The 22,873-nt window shown below is 45.7% G+C and overlaps 1 protein-coding gene across 1 annotated transcript in view; it reads right to left on the bottom strand.

The window, feature by feature from the left end:
* Positions 1-1,597: 1,597 nt before the first annotated feature.
* The window catches only part of LOC147717647 (E3 ubiquitin-protein ligase TRIM17-like), a 34,871-nt gene continuing 13,595 nt past the window's right edge, over positions 1,598-22,873 (bottom strand). The window contains exons 2-3 of the mRNA XM_086919870.1: positions 4,427-4,522; positions 1,598-1,681 (exon numbers count right to left, since the gene is read on the bottom strand). Of these exons, the coding sequence (XP_086775996.1) occupies positions 1,598-1,681; positions 4,427-4,522 (180 nt within the window). The remainder of the gene's footprint in view (positions 1,682-4,426; positions 4,523-22,873) is intronic.

Below are 22,873 nucleotides of genomic sequence, written 5' to 3'. Positions count from 1 at the left end.
TGGCCCGACAATTCCTCAAAAGCACGGACATTTCTGTCCTTCTGTATAGTTTAAACTATATTTCTGCTGTTTGAGAGTCAGATGCCTCTTCTGGTCAATATACCCCATTGGGTGTATATTTCCAGGTTTGCAGAAGAACCAAAACAAACCGAATGTCTGTTTTCTATCCTTATATTCCCCTTCAGCCTAAACTCTGTGCAGGGAATTTTTTACGAGAATATATTGCTAAAACCAAAGATTTGAGAATGTTCTCCTCATCCCGGCTATAGATTTCTTTTAGATTTCCTACTTTAGCTCACTGAGTCAAGTGGGCCATGAATTTGGCAGGCACTGATGTTTTATTTTTTGGGGCTCATTCCATTGGAGGTGCCATGGCTTCCAAAGCCCTTTGGGCTGATCCGGGTCTGGACGGCATGCTCTAATCTGTTGACTTGTCAAATGTTTCCACATTTAGAACCTTTTATCACAAACCTTTTTCTCAGGTCTCCAATTTAGTAGTAGCTCTGCTTTAAACTAGCATAGCAGAAGCCCCCAGTATTTTAATATAATGCAGAATTACTTAGCTTTAGGGAAAGACAGTCTTGATGTTATTGAAGACATGGAGACATGGAGTCAAGTATTATCCAAATACATTTGCATTTTAACTCTCCCTCTCTTTCCTATAGTGTCTGTCTCAACCACAAACTAGACCTATTTAAAAAAAGATTTCCAAACAGGAGAGTCCCTAGGAAGGTTCCATTATCCAGCTCTTGATCAGTTCTTCTCCTTTCAGGAATACTCTGGCACTACTCCTTGCTCTTCTGCACAATACCAGCGAAGTCTTCATCTTGGGTATTTCACTGGAGACCTTTTCACTCTACGTATAACTTTAGCAATTGCTATGGCTACTACTTTTTGGGTGTAAATTGTTAGCCTCATATTGGGTTTCTTTCGGAGTCTTTTATCAGCTATTTTTAACGTTCCCATAACCCTCTCCTTCTCCATGGGAACAATGGGTCCTTGGGCCTCCACATCTGCTCTGTCCCTCTGTCCTTAGACAATACGGATATGTCACTTCTAGATTTACACTTGGCCATTGCCATTAAAGTCATACTTACAGAGTGAAAATCTTTCCAACATCTATCTTTTCACACATGGTGGGCCTGGGTGTCTAACCTTCGGAGTGCCCATACGTTGCATACAGATAGACTTTACACACCACTAATTTCAAACAGTTTGGCGTTCCTTGGACAAGGATAATAAACGTTGCTCTCTGGATTCAGGGGCTCTCTCCACTATCTGTCCTTTTTCTTAGACTCTATACTATACTTCTGAAGCAGACATCCCACTATTTAACCCCCCCCCCCCACCTTCTTTACCCGCCCCCTATTCCTTTTGTTAACTTTTGTTAGCAGGCGATACAAGGCTACACTTTTCTCCATGAATATTATTTCTATCTGATGAAATCAGTTCATCTAGGCTATAACTCCTCCCTGTATTTTTTGATTGTATACCTTATTAGCTAGATCACAGACATGACCATACTGTTGTCTTTTTATGCTTGTATTGTTGTTGTTATTCACTGTATATCAACTGATATATGGCATAAATTACTATGTCATTGCATCTCATATTTATTGATGTTGCCTGTATTGCTCTTCCAGCTGAGTGAATAGCTGCTTCTCTCAAACGAATTAAAAGACTTTGAACACAAAAACATGATTAATTGTTCTAAAGAACAATGTAGAAGAAATGACCAGGCCTTGGGAAAAGCCTCAACGAGGACAGGGAGGCTCGAGGAGCTGGATCCTGCCAATGCCGCGCACACAATTGAGCGTCTCCTGGTAGTACAGTCAAGGATGGATTCAAAGCCATTAAAGCGTATGGTGCCTCCTTTGACATGAGGCAGAAGAGAAAGAACCACAATACTCAGGAGTTACTCCGTCATCAGCTTTTTGCATGATGTGAAAATAGTTCTGGATTGGTTTGGCTAGTACTTTTCGAATCCAGTGCCTAGTGGCCAAACCCTGGAAGAATTATAGTTATATGTGTTTTTTCAGTAATACTATGCCAACGGCTTGTCAGTGGGTAGGGAGTATGTTGTAATTAAACATGTATAAATTGTTATACTTTTATTCCTCAGCTTCAAGTGTTCCTAAAGTTGGTATCTTCCACTGTGGCACTCCTCTATATGTTACCATAATACTGGGTTCCATGGAAATCCTGATCTCTGAGAGTGCAGATTAGAATTTTGGTGAGTCAGTTGAAGCGTTTGACAGACCAGAAGATTTTTGTTGGAGACAACTTTCTTTTACAATAAAACCTGTGTTTTTCCGTTGATTCCTGGATTTGCACTTCTTTACATCAGAGGACTATATTAACCCCTTGGGTGCGGCCCCGATTCTGCGCCTGTGCAGCCATTTTGATGAGTGGGCGGGTTCATGACGGCCCCCAGCCGTCATCAGCACACGCCCACCTTGATGTATGACGGCTGGGGGCCGTCATCAGCATGGAAGGGGCAAATGCAAATGTCTCATAATTTATGAACTTTGAACTCATTCCCACACACAGTAGTGTAAGCACTTGCCATCTTCTCTGCTAAATCGCATCTTGAGCACCTAATGGACTGGATATTCGAAACTGTGGTACATTATTAAACAATTTCCACTTACATTACCCCAAAATATCAGCCACTAGGGTAACAGAATGCCAGCAAACAATCATTACATACCACTAAAAGATTTTATTTTACATTATTATGAAAAATGATTTGAAAAAGGATAAATCATCACAGATGTTCACAATCCTGGCTTCTTGCATGGGCAGTTATAAAGAAGCTTAAATTCCTCCGCTGTGAACACAGGATTCTGAAATCTTGTATTTTGCCTCAAATTCCAATGTAGCTCTTTCATGGACAGGAACACAGCAGCAAAAAATAAACTACACTGAGCTTAGGCTGTTATTCACCACCCAGTCATGTAGAAGGGTTCCCCTTTAATAATTCAATAAGGCTGAAATATATGTCCGCTACCTTGTTAAGGAAGTTATATACATGGCAGTCCGAGCAGGATTGTATCTACCACTGAATAGGTTGACAGACACGTGATCACAGTTCAGTACATACGAAACTTATGCTCAGTAAGGTTCTACACTTTTTCTAATCCTGTGGTGGTAAGCAAGTATATGACTGACAAAGCCTGACAACTTCAACCATTTTAACAGAGATAATTTGGCACGGTTGATATAGAATTATCAATCGTTTAAATAAGATTACTGAAAAAATCCAATTCTTGTAAGTGATTGTATACATGATAAGTAATATGGAGAAGATAGCTGATAAAATAGCAATTCCTAATAATAGTACACAAGATCCTTAGAAATGATTTCCACAGAAATAACTGGTGACCTGGGGATATGCCGCAATTGCTTAAATTCTGAAAAAGAAAAAAGGTAACTAATGAGTCTGGGTTTTATGATTGGTCATCTACCCTACCTAGCACCAATGGGTGGATTTACACCACAGGAGGATTAAACCATCTTTTGAAATTTCAGCTCTGCTGGACATCAAAGTCAAACTTTGGATGTCCTTGTGGTCAAGAACAGTAATGAGGGGAGGTTGCGGTGGAAGCTGGAGGAATGCAGACTATCCCTGTGACCCCAGTCAAGTTACACATGCAGGAAAATACACCATATACCGGGAGGGAACTGGATACTACACTGGGATCTGTTTCTGCACTTTGGGTGCAGGGAGGTAAACTAGATGTATGGTGAAGTCACTGAGTAGAATGATTGAAAGGATGGTGTGAAAGTACGTAAGATTCTCCTCCAGGGATTTTCATATTGACTTAAGTTGACATGGAGTAAAGGATAGTAAATCTATACTTACCTAAACCTACATATTTACATGCTTTTGTATTAATCAATATTATCGATATGATATTTTGGTAAGATGGTGATCACTACTAGCAATCATACATGGTGCGGCCACTATAGTGATTGTATTTGATGTGGTTACTACTGTAACAATGGCCAAGCCATTAGCAGCTCGGGACTATTTTCAATGATCAGAAGTAGCTCTCGTTATATCAAAAGGATGGAGACCTCTGCCTTAACATGTAGTAATGCACTTTAATAATATCCTTGTTACCATCACCACTTGGACTCTAGTTACTTCTCCAGAGAAGACATCTAAGCACAAATCAGGATAACAGTTGCTCACCCTTACGCAGCATCCAAACAAAAATTCTCAAAAACCCGAGGTCTTAAAGTGACTTTATGCCTTTATATTTGTGGATGCTTCAGTTTCAAAGTACAGTCAGGAAAACCCAAATCCAGGTATGGCAGACCCCTGACATAAATTCTTTGGTCTTGCTGGTAACTTATATAGCACGACAATGTTTGGAGAGCATGCTTCACACTACTGGTATAACAATTACTTTTCTCTTACCTCCACTTGTGTTACTTTGGTCTCTTCTTTGCAATGCAGTTCTAGCGTATCCTCCAGCTCTTTCTTCGACCAGTCTAGATAACTTTTAAACTTCTCCTAAAAGAAGAAAGTCTATATTTTCAAAACCATAAACATACTGAGCAACTATCCTTCAGAGGTTGAGATACACACTTTAAATTTGTCTTTTAATAAAAGTGTATGTTCGTGCCAAAGGTACGTAAAGATGACTTTTGTACGTTATCGGAGCAATACATCAAAAGGCATACCTGAAGGGCACGCTACCGGAGTAGTAACTTCTATGTCATGTTGTTTTAGCAGTACATCTGAAATTTTATCTGGGTCATAATTCTGTAAGCCATACTCTCTTGTCCAACACCTCTCATGACATGCTCTCCTGGGCATGTAACTAATGAGATTTATCAGAAGAGGATTGGTTTTTTTAATTACTGCCATGTTCTTAGGTACCATATTTTGATGATTTGACATTTCTCACTATGCCACTGGATACAAGCTATCCTGGCTGATGAGGTGAAACTCCGAAACCGGTCCTCGGAAGCTTCTTTCCGGTCCAGTGAGGACCTGGCTTCGCAGTTCGAGCTGGACTGTTCCCATGAGCCACAGACTGATTTTCAAATGGCCAGGTCTAAACTGGGATAACATGGTGAGCCAAAGAATGATGATTTAACCCAGATCTCTAGACTGGGGTGAATATTTTGATTTGTTCCGCATTCCGTCCATCAATTGTGTATCTTCTGATTTTATATTCCTAGCATACAAAGGCAGAACTATCTTTTTGCAAATTGACAGAAGCAGTATCCACCCCTTTAAAAACCTTGAAGCCTATAAGAAACAAACCCCCTGCCCCTTGGTTTTCTGAAATCCGCAGGTGGAAGAATCAGGAAAGCAGAAAACAAGACAAACTCTGGAGAAAGGACTACAATCCCACTGAAAAAATAAATATAAGGCCTGCCTTAGAATGTATAAAAACCTTGAGCTTAACACAAAGTCGACATATTTTACCCCACAAAATAACTGATGCCAATAATTTCTCCAAAAGAGATTTTTAAGGTTGTGGATAGTATGGCATCACTTCCCAGGAGTGCCTTTAACAATAAATTCGAGGACTTCTGTAATACTTTGGCTCGCCCCTTCATGGATACAGTAGTCCAAATACACTAAATTATTGGACAGACGCAAAAAAAATAGTCTGAACAATTCCCCCTAAATATGCCTAATCCGGAAAATCCAAATTGTTCTAATTTCTCCCCTCCTACTCCACAGCAAGCAGCGTCACTTATAAAAACAACTAAATCAGGCTCTCCCTTGGACCCATGCCCTCCCTCTATCATTAACATGGCTGCAGAAACAGTGTCAGAATACTTGACCACGATCTTTAACATTATATTGTCTTCTGGACTCTTTTCTTCGGTTTGTAAAGAGGCCTCTATCCTTCCTGTGCAAAAAAAAAAAAGCCAATCTCAATTATGGGGCACCAACAAAATATAGACCTATCTCTCGCCTAGCCCTACCTGCCAAGATTATTGAAATATCATTGAATCAGCAACTGGGCCAATTCTTTTTCGATCATTAGTTGCTAGATACCACTCAATTCAGTTTCAGACGTGGTCAGAGTACCAGATAGCCCTGATAAAGACTACCAACGGAATCATAACTATAGTGGATGGCCATGATAGTACAGCTTTGGTGATCCTTAACGTATCTGCAGCTTTTGATACGGTCGACCTCAAGATCTTGATCGACTATCTCAGGGCTGTCGTTATCAAGGGCTCCACTCTCAAACTTCTAGGACTCTTTCTTTCAAAAAGGAAACATATGGAGGCCCTTGATACCTTTGCATCAGAAATCTTTAGCCTGAAATGTGGGGTTCCGCAGGGGTCCACCCTAAGCCCCACGTTTTTAACATATTTGTTGAACTTCCTGCAGCATTGATTGTAGTGTAGTTCCTATTTTCCCTATAGGCCCTGCGCATTGGAATAACAAACAGCAGTGTAGACGTAGGACTGCGGTCTTCTAGGTCTCTACTGACTATGTTAGACTTAATTTAGGTTTGCGCCAGCTAGCTCAGAGGATGCAAAAAAGGGGTGGTGATGAACAGAGTGTCTGAATTAAGCAGACCACTCTTACCCAGTCCAAAGATCAGGGCTTGATCCATCACCGTTATTTATCTCACTGCCCCATCCCAGCTCAGAACCTGGCTATATGCAAATCAGTCTGTCCCTAGCCCAGTGCATCATGGGAACAGGGCAGACTAAACTACCAAGCCAATTCTTCACCAGAAAGGAGACAAGCTACCGGGGACCGGTTTCTGGCATTTCAGCCGTCTTCGGCCCGGCTTGCTTGAATCCTGATGGAGCAGTGAGAAAGGGACTCATGTCTGAGTATACCCTGCCACACCTATAGAGGCCAAAAACGATTCAGAAAAGGGGGTGGTGATGAACAGAGTGTCTGAATTAAGCAGACCACTCTTACCCAGTCTAGCTAGCTCAGAGGTCACTGGGAACTTTCTTGACTGAATAGGAAGTGATCAGCTTCCCTGGCTCAGACAAAAATGGATTCAGCTTCCGACAACCGCATAAACATGACAACTTTGCTCCTCAGAATAAGATTCAATCTCTAGAGTAGTGTGAAACAACAGACAGCTATTTCACTCAGTCAGTTGTGCAGATTTACTTTCACCAGAATGCAGAGAATAGAGAGACGGGCGTTTTCAATAAAAGATATTATTTATTGAGCAGTTTTCCTTCTCGTGCAAGAGAAATGAATTGCCACAATTGCAAGACTTGTTATTATGAAAAGTGCGTACAGTAAAAGGAGTATTACGAAATAATACTGTAAAAGCATTGATATGGTTTCTTAGCCATAAGATAGTTAAAATGAATAAAACATATACATTCATATATACATTGGCTAACTATCTCAACTGGTGCAGTGTACCTCACCTAAGCCTAAAACAAGGGAGGGAGTAAGTAGCAATTTAAGTTAAGTTGGTTTTGCCAAGAGTTTGTTTCAAGAATTCTCTCTAAGGGTTTAGTCAGCACCGTACCTCTGGAATAGAATGCAGAAGGCCTGGTATCTCCTCTTTAGGACCCGATATCCCAGTCACCCGCAAGGGTAGGCTGGAAACGCCGGAGCTTGATTTTCTCGGCAGGAGAAAAGACAGCGTCTTTCTCAGCGCGTCAAGGAGGAGGGGCAGCGTCCGTGAGCTTCTCGCATATGCTGTGCTCTGCAAGGGGACAGCCGATCTGCTCCAGTATTCACCACCACTGTGTGCTTGCTTAAGGCAACGTTGGTATATTTATACCTGAAAGGTGCCGAGTTTGACGTAAGTTTTTGGACATAAGACGTCAATAAAGATGTCACTAAGAACTGGTCGTTCTTACAGTGCTCGCATGAGTTCTATCACAAATCAAAACAAAGCAAGCGGGGCTTTCCCAGGTTGCTGGGGGTTTGGTATGTCCAAAGAACTCGGTGTGCTATCTAGGAATCTAAGGAAGTGGCTTCTGCAGTGTCATGGACTGTCATGAACTGCAGAGACGAGTTACTGAAATATGGCTCTGATCGCTATGCCATTATAGGGATATGTATTGATTATAGCCGTATTGGGGCATGAGGTCACAATATTGATCGGGGTCCTAGATAAAACACAACATGATGAGTTCCTTTGGTCTTGACCTGACCTCCTACGCTTATGACACTCATATTGTGGTTGCCAGGTCTTCAAAAACATATTTCACATCGTCGTAACTTTTAATAATTGCATGCTAGCAATTTGTCACTGGATGAGCCAACATCGTCTAAAACGTAACTCAGGGAAAACTGAAGTCATCTTGTTTGAGGATAACCCGACTCTATGGGCCCCAGCTAGGTGGTCTCAAGAAAAGGGTTCCCTTCCCGCTTCAGTAAAGAAGATCTGAAATCTGGGTGTGGTTTTGGACACCAACCGGACTCTCGAACCACAAATCAAGGCAGTCACTACATCCACTTTTTTTGTCCTGAGCTTGCTTAAAATATATTTTCCTCCATTCCAGACTGTGCCCAGTTATCCCTACTCTTGTACTGGTGAAAATAAATTACTGCAATGCTTTACCATAACAAGCAGGAACATCTCAACAAACTTCAGGTATTTCAAAATGTGGCAGCCAGAGCCCTTACTAGGACACCCAGACACAATTCTGTTGTCCTTGTCATCAAACAGCTTCACTGGCTTCCTGTCAGGCAAAGGATCCAATTCAAAGCCCTCTGTGTGGCCCTTAAGGCTCTCTATGGGATTGATCCAGATTTTCTGCAAAAATCTTTCAAGTGGTACCTTCCAGGCAGGAACCTCATGTCCAGTGGCTCTGGGTAACTGGTAGGCCAGGAGGTATAAACAGACAAACTGGGGAGGCAGACTTTTTGTCAACGCCACAGCCAAGGAATGGAATAAGCATCCACCCCACATCCATTCCTAATCTACTAAATTTTAGAAAAGCCTTAAAAACGAAGTGCCACGAAGTCCTCCACAGTGGCAGCACCTTGACACCTTTGGGTAATTGCTTGGGCTTTATAAATTCAGGTAACATTAACATAACACAATGGGCATTTTATTGGCACATGATTGATCATGACATGTTGGGAAAGGAATTATGAAGATTTGTACTCTACAGAAGTTATGATGATTGATGTGTTACCATTGACAGTTTACTGAACTGGACTTGTAAATATTGAGTGTAGGATTGCCCTCCCTCCAGGAGTCCGGCATTTGCTTATTTTCCATGACACGATTATATAATCGATTTACAAAAAGGGGGTGGTGATGAACAGAGTGTCTGAGTTAAACAGACCACTCTTACCCAGTCCAAAGATCAGGGCTTGATCCATCACCATTATTTATCTCACTGCCCCATCCCAGCTCAGAACCTGGCTATATGCAAATCAGTCTGTCCCTGGCCCAGTGCATCATGGGAACAGGGCAGACTAAACTACCAAGCCAATTCTTCACCAGAAAGGAGACAAGCTACCGGGGACCGGTTTCTGGCATTTCAGCCTTCTTCGGCCCCGCTTGCTTGAATCCTGATGGAGCAGTGAGAAAGGGACTCATGTCTGAGTATACCCTGCCACACCTATAGTGGCCAAAAACGATTTACAAAAAGGGGGTGGTGATGAACAGAGTGTCTGAGTTAAACAGACCACTCTTACCCAGTCCAAAGATTAGGGCTTGATCCATCACCGTTATTTATCTCACTGCCCCATCCCAGCTCAGAACCTGGCTATATGCAAATCAGTCTGTCCCTGGCCCAGTGCATCATGGGAACAGGGCAGACTAAACTACCAAGCCAATTCTTCACCAGAAAGGAGACAAGCTACCGGGGACCGGTTTCTGGCATTTCAGCCTTCTTCGGCCCGGCTTGCTTGAATCCTGATGGAGCAGTGAGAAAGGGACTCATGTCTGAGTATACCCTGCCACACCTATAGTGGCCAAAAATGATTTACAAAAAGGGGGTGGTGATGAACAGAGTGTCTGAGTTAAACAGACCACTCTTACCCAGTCCAAAGATCAGGGCTTGATCCATCACCGTTATTTATCTCAGTTATTATTATTATTCAGAGACTCTGTTCCTCACCACCCCTTGTTGTAAATATTTTTGTCCACCCTAAGCGTGGAAGGGTATTCTCAGATGTGAGACCCTTGCTCATTGCACCATCAGGATTCAAGCAAACCGGGCCGAAGACGGCTGTAATGCCAGAAACCGGTCCCCGGGAGCTTGTTTCCTTCCCAGTGTAAGAATTGGCTTTTGTAGTTTGGTTTGCCCTGTTCCCATCATGCACTGGGACAGGAACAGACTAATTTGCATACAGCCAGGTTCTGAAACTGGGATGGTGCAGTGAGCTAAAAAACGGTGTTGGATCTAGCCCTGATCTCTTGACTGGGTGAGAGCTTTCTGCTTAATTCAGAGACTCTGTTCCTCACCACCCCTTGTTGTAAATATTTTTGTCCACCCTAAGCGTGGAAGGGTATTCTCAGATGTGAGACCCTTGCTCATTGCACCATCAGGATTCAAGCAAACCGGGCCGAAGACGGCTGTAATGCCAGAAACCGGTCCCCGGGAGCTTGTTTCCTTCCCAGTGTAAGAATTGGCTTTTGTAGTTTGGTTTGCCCTGTTCCCATCATGCACTGGGACAGGAACAGACTAATTTGCATACAGCCAGGTTCTGAAACTGGGATGGTGCAGTGAGCTAAAAAACGGTGTTGGATCTAGCCCTGATCTCCTGACTGGGTGAGAGCTTTCTGCTTAATTCAGAGACTCTGTTCCTCACCACCCCTTGTTGTAAATACGATTATATAATCAGCATTAATTTTGTTGACCAGAAGGTAGGTTTTTTTTTTTTGGTCTTTCTTAATAAGCCATCAAGACGTTGTTATTCTGCTCTGTGCAGAAACTACTTTTTGTTGTTGATCTCTCTCCTAAGGAAGGACTAACTTTTCTGGAGATTGACACAGTTTTTGTTCTCTCTCAGCAAAAACACTGGTATCTTGCCCCTTTGCAATATATTTAGAGCTGAGGTAATTTACCCATGTAAAGATGTCAGAGTTGTTGGCAGTGAAGCAAGCTCTTTCTATATGGTTGATAGTTTTCCAAAATTACTTCAAATAATTACTGTGGCTTGCGTACACAGCTTAAGGCCAAATTGATCATAATTTTCCTTTTTTTTACTGCCCAAACCTCTTTTTTTAATCTTGTCTTATCTTCTGGACTTTTCTTTATCACTCGTAATTCCCAGTTGATCTTTATTTTTCTCTCCATTACAGGGCTTGAGTGATTGTTCGTCAAACTAGTATATTGTGCTCTCTTGAAGTGGTGTTAGTATACAAAGGAAGACTTTTCTTGATGAATTTCTCCCTATCTTGTATAGGATTACCAGCAGGTGTGTTCGTTCTCTAGGAGTGTGCCAAGCACCTGGATATCCTTTATCAGCAGACTATTGTATTTCAGTCTCTTTTTATTTACTGTGTATGTGGGAGTAATTAGGTTCTTAACTTGAGGTTGGAGAATAGTCCTGGTGGATACCAGTCAACTTGGAAAAATAGTCAATATCCGAACTACAATCAATTTTGAAAAATTAACGGTGTTTACACAAGGAAAGAGTTACTAACATGTAGTAAATAATGGAGATGTATACCTGTGCGGGAGGTTGATCCTCAAGGTTTGTTCCATTTATTACTCGTAAACAGGTGAAGATGTATGTTGTCAAAATATTTTCTCAGATTTTATCGTCTATCGGTTGGCAGTGCAAACTGGTTGGGTAAACTCCACATAAAGTTTTGGGCTGTTGCATCAGAGAAAACAGGTTCGCATTAAGGCCCTGTGGGAGTGCGGGCCGGATATACAGACGAGGAGGCTGTATGTAGATTCCAAGGATGACAGTTTATTGACAGTTTTTAAGGTAGAGCTAAGGGTTTGCAAAGATTCCTCAAATTCTTGGGGTCTTGGACTTTCTTCAGGAGTGACGTCTTCTTTGGTCTCTTCTTCACTTGGATCTTCCTCGGAGCTAGGGCTTCTCCCCCGGAGGCTCATGAGAGAAAAGAAAAAAAAGGAGCAGTCAGTTCGGTTTCCTTCCTAAACACAGGTACTAGGGTTAACCAGTCACCAACCAACTCGGTGCCTCATGCGGCCTGGAGAAGTTACGTTGTAGGGACGGGGAAATTATAGTGACTAAGAAACGGAGGTAGTAGAAGGAGTGCACACATTTTCTGTAAATTGGTATATTTAAGTCAAATGCCAACAGCGTATCTAACCGGTTGTCGGGAGTTAAGGGTCTATGGGTCAGGATCCAAAGTGCAGCCAACAATGCAGAAAAATAACACTCGTGCCCGTTTTACTCCCCCCCCCTTATAACTATCCCACCCCCTCCCTGTTCACCCCTCTCCCTTCCCTTCCCAACCCGACTGATTTACCGGCTCTGCCGTAACTCTCCAGAGTTACGGCCGCTCTCCAGCCTCCTCCTGTGGGGTCCACCAATCTTCGATCCACGTCTCATCGTCTTCGTTCTCCTCCTCTCGATGCTCTGGGCTTTCTTCCGCGACCTTTGGTGCAGCGTCTTTCAGTGCAGCGTCTTCCAGTACCTCTCCTGGCGTCCTCGGCTTGTCACCCGACTGCTCACACTCATCGGATGGTGATTCGTCCATTTTCTCCTCCCCCGATCCAGTCCTTCCTGGGTTAGTCCCTCCTCTTCCGTTGTGGCCCGAGATCCTGTGTGGGCAGAGGACGATGGGGTGTGTCTAGCCTCCCAGACCTTGACTTTGGATGCTGTAGTGTCGGGAACACAGGAGAGGAGGGAAACCTATGCCACGTAGTGGGGCCTGGCTATACTACTGTAATGACGACACAGACACTATCTGCTGGTTAGGGCCAAAGACCCCGAGCGGTCTTCGGGCCGTTTATTTATACCCAGGGACTACCCCGCCCCTGAGGTGCATGCGTGCGTGTATGCGTACGTGAACGGGCGGCTCCGTTACTACATCCCTCCAAATTCACGGATCAACAATCCCGGCCAGGAGGATCACTTAGGCGAGTCCACCTTCCATGCATAGTCTCTCAGTCTCTGGTTAGGAGTTGGATTTGGCCTGAGCTGATACCTCTGGCTTCGACGGCTTTCCGTGTCCTCCATTTCCTCATGTCGCTCAGGGGGATTCCGGACTTCACTCGAGATGTTCTCAGGACTGGTGGCCTTGTCCGGTTTGTGTCTGGGCGAAGTTGTTCCTTCTTCTCGTGGGCCCGTTGATGACTCACTTCCCACTAGCCCATGATCCACGTCTTCAGCTCCGTCGGATGTTGAGTCGGTGTTTCCACTCTCGCGAGAGACGCGCTTAAACCATGACACATTCCGTATTACAGCTCTCGTGCCTCTGGTCGCGGATACCATGGTGCCTTGGACATTTACGATCTCCCACACTTCCGGTTCAAATGCAGGGTCATACTTTGAGTGCCTGTATCTGTTTTTGAGGACTACCTTGTCGCCGACCACTAGAGACCTGGTCTGGGCTCTCCGAGCTTGACTGGCTTTGTCATTGGTGCGCCTTCGTCGGTCTTGGGTGGCATTTTGGTTCATTTTAGGCGGGCACCATGCTGGTGCAGTCGGCACACAGTCTCTTGGTACTTTTTTGAACAACAAATGCGCTGGGGCACAACGCGTGGTTGAGTGTGGCGTTTGCCAGTATGCGCTTAGGAATTGAGACATTAGTATCAAGGAAGGGGGTTGTACCCAATGAAATCCACATGGGACCTGGGTACTATCTGGTGTATAAAGAAGGGTCCCTGTGAAACACTATATCATTGTTTGTTTTTATTTAAAGAAAATGTAAAAAACATCAACACACTGTAAATTAATCACAATGGGTAAACCAATACACTTGGTAAATAACAGTGCCCCAAAGGAAGGAAGTGAGGTAGCGTGATGCTGTGAAGAAAAAGGAAAGTGAAGGGTAGACATTTATTAGATATCTAATTTCATTTGAAATACAGTAATATTTGAGAGGCTTCAGATCCCTGAGCCACAATGGGGGATCATCACATATCCCATTATACTCGGAATAGTCTGTATTGACACAGGAGTATCCAAATTAATGCGGGCGGTGTCACCTGAAAAACGAAAAAAGTAGCCGTCGACGTTTCGACCCCACGCTACAGTTGTAGGTATGTTTGTTGCCTTACATCGGGGTCTTCATCAGGACAGAGTATATACAGGGCACACTACAATTTCTGTAAAGATGTAAACAATGTAATATAAATATAAGGAAAAAAACAGTGAATGTCAAGTTACCGTAGTGAGCGGAAAACAAACCAGTTGAAATATTACCATGGTGCTAAAAGGAAAATTACTTAAAGCAATGCAATTATTAAATTCATTTATGCATTTATCAGAGAAAAAATCATGTCTTTCGCACTTATTTAATACTAGAAAGAAATTCCTGGGGACCAATGAATGGTACCATTCATTGGTCCCAGAAATTTTTTCTCAATGCATAAATGAATTTAATAAAAATTCCTGGGTACCACCTCTCGATCCGAGGAGGGGCCAGCCTGGCCGTTCCTGCGAACAAAGGCACTAGGGGTTTGTGGTCTGATACGACTTTGAATTCGTGGCCATACAGGTAGAGGTGAAAGTGCTGGCATGCCCACTTGATGGCTAGCGCCTCACGTTCGATTTGGGCGTACCTCATCTCAGTCGCGTCAATGCCCTGCTCGCATATGCTGTCGGTACCCACTCATGTGCTTCCGTTTCCTGCATGAGGACAGCCCCGAGACCAACGGGACTCGCGTCCACGACTACCTCCGTGCGCCGGTGGGGTCTGAAGTAGGCCATAACTTTGTCGTCTATCAGCTCGTTCTTGATCGCCGTGAAGGCCTCGTCTTCTCTAGCAGACCATGCCCACGGTTGGCCCGATTTGGTGAGGACGCGTAGTGGCTCCGAGTGGGACGCCAAGCCAGGGATGAAGCGGCCACGGTAAGTGGCCATCCCTAGGAAGCTCCTGACTTCCATGGCCGATGTAGGTTTGGGCGCTGCTCGGATGGCTTCGGCCTTCTTCGGATCAACTTGGAGCCCTTCCCTGGAGAATATGTATCCAAAGAAATCCACGGACTCCTTGTAGAAGGAGCACTTGTCCCGATGCAAAGTGAGACCATGATCAGCTAGGTGTTGCAAGGTGGCTCGGAGGTGCGTGTGGTGTTCTTCTAGGGTCTTGGAGAAGACGAGGATATTGTCGCTCAGATTTATGACTCCGGGTAATCCTGAGAGGGTCTCCCTAATAGCGTTTTGAAAAACTTCTGCAGCCGACGACACACCAAAGCTCAAACGCTTGTACCTCCGAAGCCCGACATGAGTGGAAAAAGTAGTGATGTTGCGGCTGTCCGGGTGAAGTTCGAGCTGGTGATACCCGGCATTGAGGTCCAGCTTCGAGAACCAGCGGGCACCGTTGAGGTCCGCTACGATGTCGTCCATTGTGGGCGTCAGGTGTCTTTCCCTTTTCACTGCCTTATTGGGTGGGCGCATGTCCACGCACAGGCGTATAGCGCCCGGCTGTTTCGGTTTTGGGGCTATCACCAATGGCGACACCCATGGCGTCGGGCCCGATACCTTTTTTATAACGCCTAATTCTTCAGGTTTTCGCAGGTGAAACGGTACTCTCCTGTGTCTAAGGGCCGTCGGTCTGACGGTGGGATCCACGTGCAATTTGAATGTCTTTCCTTTTAGGCAGCCGTGCCCTCTAAACAGAGCCGGGAATTCTCGCAGCATTGCGTCCGCGTGCAGCTCATGCACTTGCCGTGCAAAGAACACCAGTTGAAGATCTTCTGCCGTGTGGCAGCTAAGGAGCTTGCCACGCCTCCCACCTGTGACATGGAACTTTGTTTTGACTTCTTGGTCATTGCAGGCAGCTACCACTTCGATCACTCCCCTTAACGGAAGCGGGTCGTCACCGTCATAGGTATAGATTTTGGCCTTCGACGGTGACAATGGCGGGCGTGGAGACAGTTGTTCGTATTGAGTGCTGTCCATCACATTCACTGACGCTCCCGTGTCGATGAGCGCCTGTACGGGCGACCCGGCAATGGAAATTTCACACATCGGGGGTGGCCTTCTTCTCGAACCTTCTCTTCCAACGAAGGAGACGAAGAAAACGTCATCGAGGCGAAACGCCGATCTGGAGGCGTCACTACACGGGCCTGGGTCTTCCAGCGAGAGCGGTCGCACAGCCTGTGCGGGGCTTTTCCCACATGATCCGGGGCGACGGTTGCCGCTGCTGCGGCACATCTTCGCAAAGTGGTTCATTTTTCCACAATTGGAGCAGACTTTGCCTTTTGCAAAGCACTTTCCCCCGGCGGGATGGTCCATGCCGCAGTTACCACATGAGTTGCGTGACGTCGTCTGGATAATCCCTCTCTGAGATTGCGGCCGTCGCCGAATGGCGTCCACGAGCTCTTCTTTGATGTGGGGGACTTTCGCGGCCGCTCCAGGCTGGTCGAGGGCCGCCTGCATCTCATCAGCCCTGGTGTTGGAGAGTTCATGCGATATCGCAAGGACGAGGATTTCATCCAGGGAGATCCGCGGTTGCCTGAGGATGAGGTGTCTGAGTTGCACTGACCTGCAACCTTGGATTAGTTGTGCCCGTATCTCCTGGCGCTGGTCTGGAAGTTCGCAGGCTAGAGCCAGCTTTCGCAGCCGTGTGTAGGAGTCGTCGATGGATTCCGTTTCGCCTTGCCTTGCTTGGCGCAGTTTGAACCATTCATAGTCAGGGTTCACCCTGGGGTCAAAGTATAGGTTCAGTGCTCTGACAGCGGCGTCGTAGTTGTGGTCACCACCCCTGTCCGGCAACGTCTCGAAGAGCTCGTAGAGTTCATCGCCACCGTAGCACATGAGCAAGGAGAGCTTAACTCTGCCATCGGTCTCTCGAACACCGACAAAGTAGTGGTCTAGCCTCCCAATCCACAGGCGCCATCTTGCAGCGGCTGTGAAAGGATCCGTGAGTTCGCTGAACGGGGGGAGGGGCGCCGCCAGACCATGTCTGGGGGGGGCTAACGCAGCAGCAGCTGCAGTGCCTGCGGCAGTCCCAGCAGCTTGAGGCGGCACAGTGGCAGGAGGTCCAGTAGGTAGTGGCGCTTGAGCTTGCGCAGGAGCCGCAGCCATGGCTCCGCCATCTGCAGGCTGTACATTCATGGCCGCTGAAGTGCGAGCACGTGGACACGGCTTGTGATGTAGGACCCAGACGAGGAGTGAAGTGGGCTACTCTCCTGTGGTACAGATGCAGGTATATGGTCTGTGGGCCCAGGCGCGATGTTGGCCAGGACCTGCGTAGTGAGGAATGCGGAGTTCTGCCCCCGGGTTCCTAGTTTCCCACTAGGCCCTGCGCATTGGAATAACATAAACAGTAGTATTGACGTGGAACTGCGGATATTCCAGGCCTCCACTGACTATGCTAAACTTAATTGGGTGTGTTACCAACTAGCTCAGAGGTCACTGGAAACTTTCTTCTCTGCATAGGAAGTGATCAGCTTCCTTGGCACAGACAAGAAGGGATTCAGCTTTCCAACAACCGTGCAACATGACAACTTTGCTCCTCAGATCAAGAGTCAATCTCTAGGGTCGTGTGAAACAATAGACAGGTATTTCACTCAGTCAGTTTAGTGCAGTTTACTTTCACGAGATGTAGAGAATAGAGAGACGGGCGTTTGTCAATAAAAGGTTAACATTTATTGAACAGTCTTTCTTCTCGTACAAGAGAAATGTATTGCCACAATTGCAAGACTTGTTATTATAAAAAGTACGTACAGTAAGATAAGGATTGCGAAATAATACTGTAAAAGCATTGATATGGTTTCTTAGCCATACAATGGTTAAAAGTAATAAAACATATATACATCAGGCTAAAATACTCAACTGGTGCTTCTAACTACACCTACCCCAGTGTGCCTGACCTAAGCCTAACACGTGGAAGGGGAGTAAGTAAGTAGCTTTAAGTTAAGTTGGTTTTGCCAAGGTTTGCTTCAAGAATTCTCGTCTAAGGGTTTAGTCAACACCATACCTCTGAATAGAATGATGGAAGTCTGGTATTTCCTTCAGGGGGCACTCAATATCCCAGTCACCCGCGAGGGCAGACCGGAAACGCTGGAGCTGGATTTCTCTGCAGGAGAAATGCAGCGGCTCTTCTTCAGCGCGTCGGGAGGAGGAGGGGGGACAGCGTCCGCGGCAGCTGGAATCTGCTGGGCTTCTTCGCAGAGGGACGGCTGTTCAGCTCCTAAGCGTACTGCACCATCGTTCGCGCTTTAGCAGCGATAATGGTATCAGTAGCTTCACCACCAAGGGACAACAGCAGCAGCGTACTGCCTGCAGCAGTAATGGGATGCACAACAGGGTGCACGGCAGCTTACAACAGCACGACAGCTCTCATTGCTTAAGGCAACGTTGGTAATATTTATACCTGACAGGTGCCGGGTTTGACGCAAGTTTGCTGGACATAAGACGTCAATTAAAGATGTCACTAGGAAGTGATAGTTATCAGTTGCTCATTAGAGTTCCATTACTAATCAAAACACAGCAAGCGGGGATTTCCAGGTTTGCTGAGTTTTTATCTTGTTGAAGAACTCGGAGTGTTAATCTAGGAATATCAGATAGTGACTTCTGCTCTGTCATTGCACTAATTGGTTGCAAAGGAAGTGGCAGAGAACTATGCTGGAATGTGGCTCTGTTCGTGTGAGGCCAGAGATGACTTTCTGAAAATCGCACTTGAACGGTTATGCCAATATAGGGAATAAATGGATTTATAGCCAAATAGGGGCATAAGGTCGCAGTATCGATCAGGAACCTAGATAAACACGCAACAACGCGGGGCCTCTAGCAGGCGCAGACCCACTTGGTGTGGCGTTGCACGTATACCAGGCAGGGCCCTGAGGACTGGGGCTGCTGGCGTGGCTTTGCACGTATACCAGGCAGGGCCCTGAGGACTGGGGCTGCTGGCGTGGCTCCAGGCACGCAGATGCAGAGGTACGTCCGAGGGCCGATCACACCCCCCGATCCGATGCTGCCGCCTGCCCGATGCGTGAGGAAACGCGGGGCTCTTCAGACCAGCGAGGTGTGCGCATGCGCGAGCCGAAGCTTCCAGCGCAATCAGTGTGTGCAGGGCGCGAGGGCCAATGACTTTCCCCCGGTGCGCAGGCTAGGCAGGGCGAGCGCACGGGGGTGCGAAGGCGGTCGCACAGAGGGCGGGGCCGCGGGAGGGTCGGGCAGCGCAGCGGGCCGCAGACCTCCTCCTGGCAGAGGCGCGGGCTCACCTGATGTACCACGGCCTGGTACAGGATGGACGGCGTGCACCAGAGTGTGTGCACGCGGCGACACCAGTGCCGAGGGCCCAGGCGCGAGCTCTCCAGTGGGGTCAAGTTGTAGGGCACCGCTGCGTGGCGAGGCGTGGGTGACTTTCCGCCTCGTCACCAGTGTAGTGTCGGGAACACAGGAGGGGAGGGAAACCTATGCCACGTAGTTGGGCCTGGCTATACTACTGTAATGACGACACAGACACTCTCTGCTGGTTAGGGCCAAAGACCCCGAGCGGTCTTCCGGACGTTTATTTATACCCAGGGGCTACCCTGCCCCTGAGGTGCATGCGTGCGTGTATGCGTACATGAACGGGCCGGGTGGCTCCGTTACTACAGATGCCTAGCAACTTCAGGTACGTGTGTTTCTTTATCCCGTAAGGGCCAGGGCGAGGTCCTATGTTGTGTCCCCTCACAGGCCCCCAAAAACGTATGGCAGCTTTATTATGTTCTGCTTTGAGGTCTATCATTACCAAATATAGTTGCCCACAATTTCCTGCTTTTCCTTGTGTGATGGATAAATGTAAATGTTAGCTATAATTAGGGTGTAAATGCTGCTCCAATGACCATCGCTTGGTATCTACTACTAAGATCCAAGATGGATTTATTTGTGTATGAGTCACAGTCACATTTCGATCTGTCCAGACATAAATTGCTAGTCCACCCTTTGGTGTCCTTTTTGTCTTTAAAGGCAAAGTTATTAAAGTCAATGTATCAGATTAAAGGGATTGGATGTTGTGTCCACGTCTCTTGCAGTAAGAAGATAGATTATTGGTTCCAGTGTAGTATCTTCTTGTGGTCTTCAATCATCTTTATTAACCCTACCACATTCCAGGCGCATAGTTGTAATAGCTTCAAAGCTGCTGATCTCGGAGTTTGATCCATGTTTCAGCTCGTTGTTCGATGAATTAATGCTGCTGGGAGCCAGTTCAAATAGTTTTTGAGTAGGCCACTTGCTCGGTACTTTGACATCCATACTGCAATATTGTTTGTAGACGATGGTACAAACCGAGACCTATATTTAATATTGGTCATAGCTTTTCCTATTGGATTCCTCATGATCGATGGTGGGGCCTCCCTGATTGATGATAGAGACCGAACTGTCAAATCTGAATGATTTTCAATTAGAAGCGCTCGCTGAAATGGGTAGACGTTCTCCGTAGATTTAGACATTTTTATTCACACATTCTGAATACATTTTCTTGAAATAACCCTCAAGTTACGTCTGAGGAGACCCAACTAAATAAAGTTGGCTCATTTGTTTCAGTCCCTTGTGGTGATAAGAATTCTATAAATACTAGGTCTATGGGGTTTATATGGATCAAGGCTCGGAGACTCTTTGATAATTTGACAATATTGTCCGAATTAGGAATATTGTAGCGCCAGCTTGGAGACATATTCACATATTTGGGCATTATTAATAACTTGGAGTACATTTCAACACATAAGTCTTTTTCAAGGTTGTTTATCTGGGTTTGAGTTAATTTGTTGCAACTGCTTTCAAATATTCTTGCGATATATGTTGTTCAGAATTTGCCTTACAATGCAGGGTTTTGGTTCTTTGTGGAGCAGGAATATGGGAAGTGCGTCCTTTTCACAGGCTTGATTTTCATCACTAGTTGATGGATTTCACTTCCCTTCTTAAGTGATCCTGGTTGTTAACTCTAAGTCTGTTTGTGTTTATCTTAACATTGGATATTTGAGCAGTATTTATGTTCGGGAACACATGGATTTGGTGTGCTTCAAGTTTTAAAGGGTTATGGTCTGTTTCTACCTATATTTGCATAATTTTGACTGGCTGATTAATGTCTCGTGTGCTTCAAAGCTTGTCTATCTTAAGAATGCATGTCGCAGTATTCTGCCCGATTCTGAATTGGCTAAGTGGGTTTGTAGTGTTTCCATTAATTGTTGTTGGTTCGGTTGGGTTGATCTTAGCAGGATCCAGGACGAGGCAGATGATGTCCCTGGGCAGTCACTTATTTTGAGTTGTAATTGTTCGTCTTTTACTGCATTTTTTTATCCCTGTTATTAGGTAGCAGAGAACATCATGAAGTGTGCTAACTTTGACACATAATTGTAAATGTAGTGTTGCTTGTATAGCGCACGTATCACCCCAGACGTGGCATCAAGGCGCTGTAAGCGCTGAGGAACCCTTCCTGGCAACTCCCTGTGAAGTGTCCACTCCTGGGCACCCCCAGGGTGAAGCCAGGCATCCTAGCGCTGTTGGGGCCATTGTGGAGATTAAGCAAGCTATTGCCCAGAGTTGCAGCGTGGGACCCATGATTAAATTAGGCACTGAGGCGAGAATTATCAGGTCCGAGGAAATTGAGCCCAAGACTCGCCGAGGCGGGAATTGAACCCTGGTCCCGGGCCGGACCTCTGAATCAGGGTTTGCCGCTCTAACCATTGAGCCGCACTTCTCCACAAGTTAGCAAGTGAGCAAGGACAGGCTTTAAATTAGACTTCTGTCTCCTTCCTTGTCCTTATTAGAACTGTTCAATTTTACTTATTTTATGTCACTCCCTGTGACAAAGATTGCCAGCATGTTTAGAAGTGTGGTAACTTATGGCCTACTGTTGCTTGGAACATGTCCAGAAATCTATAGTTGCTGTCACGTTTGTGACTGTGTAAAAAAAGGGAGGAGGATGCTTGGGTAATACATACCTTGGGTAATACATACCTTTTACTTTTAAACTGTGAGCTATGATGGCCGTTTTTCTCTCTAGTTTGAATTGAGATGAGCCGTTTGACTGAAGTTCAAATATCACCATTTCAGGCCTTCAAATGCTTTAACCAGGCCCACCAAGGCTGTAGATTGAGCTCCAGCACAGAGAAAATTGAAGTGCTCTAAAAATGCACTTTATGGAGTCTGGACTCATGTCAGTATTATAAACAACATTTCTTCAGTTATCTGTTCAAGCTGATAGTGTGTAGTATAAACCTAGTAAAGACCGCAGCCACTCAGATGTCACCTACGTAATGCATGTCTATAAACCGAATTCAGGCAGGAGAATCCTGATTTTTGTAAGCAAAGAATTGCTTTATTTTGGCTGTCTCCGTCTGCATTTGCCTGTGCTTCACAGAAGCCAATTGGGGAATACATTCTCCCAATTATTTTTCTAAAATCTCCCACTTTCTTCTTCTAAATCCATGGCATCAATGCCTGCGCACCCCCTCCTTGACTCATTGCGACTCACAGCACCGGACGCGAGCACCTGCCGGACATGACCCAACCATCTCCCAGGCTCACCCTCAATAGACTCACCAAAACCCTTTGCGTCTGCTCTGTCCACCGAAGCAAAGGGGCGGGCCTGTACTGGCGCTGCAACTCAACGGGTGACCTCCCTAGTCCGGGGGCTCAGTGCTTCAGAGGGGCACCCCACATTTGTCAACAGGAAGCGAAACAGGATTGCCAATGCATTTTGGAATTTAGCGATGCTCCTGTGCATTGTCAATGGAATTCTCGTGCACAGCAATCCTGTGCAAAAATTGCCCACTGGGAAGCGGTCGAAACGATGGCAACAGGTTGGCCATGGAGCAACGCAGCACCCCGAGCTACTCAATCCACTCTGCTGGCTCCACGCCA

This window comes from Lissotriton vulgaris, chromosome 5 (assembly GCF_964263255.1).
Source record: "Lissotriton vulgaris chromosome 5, aLisVul1.2, whole genome shotgun sequence".
NCBI lineage: Eukaryota > Metazoa > Chordata > Amphibia > Caudata > Salamandridae > Lissotriton > Lissotriton vulgaris.
The sequence above is the reverse complement of the archived record's forward strand: the minus strand, read 5'-3'. Positions and strand labels throughout refer to the sequence as shown.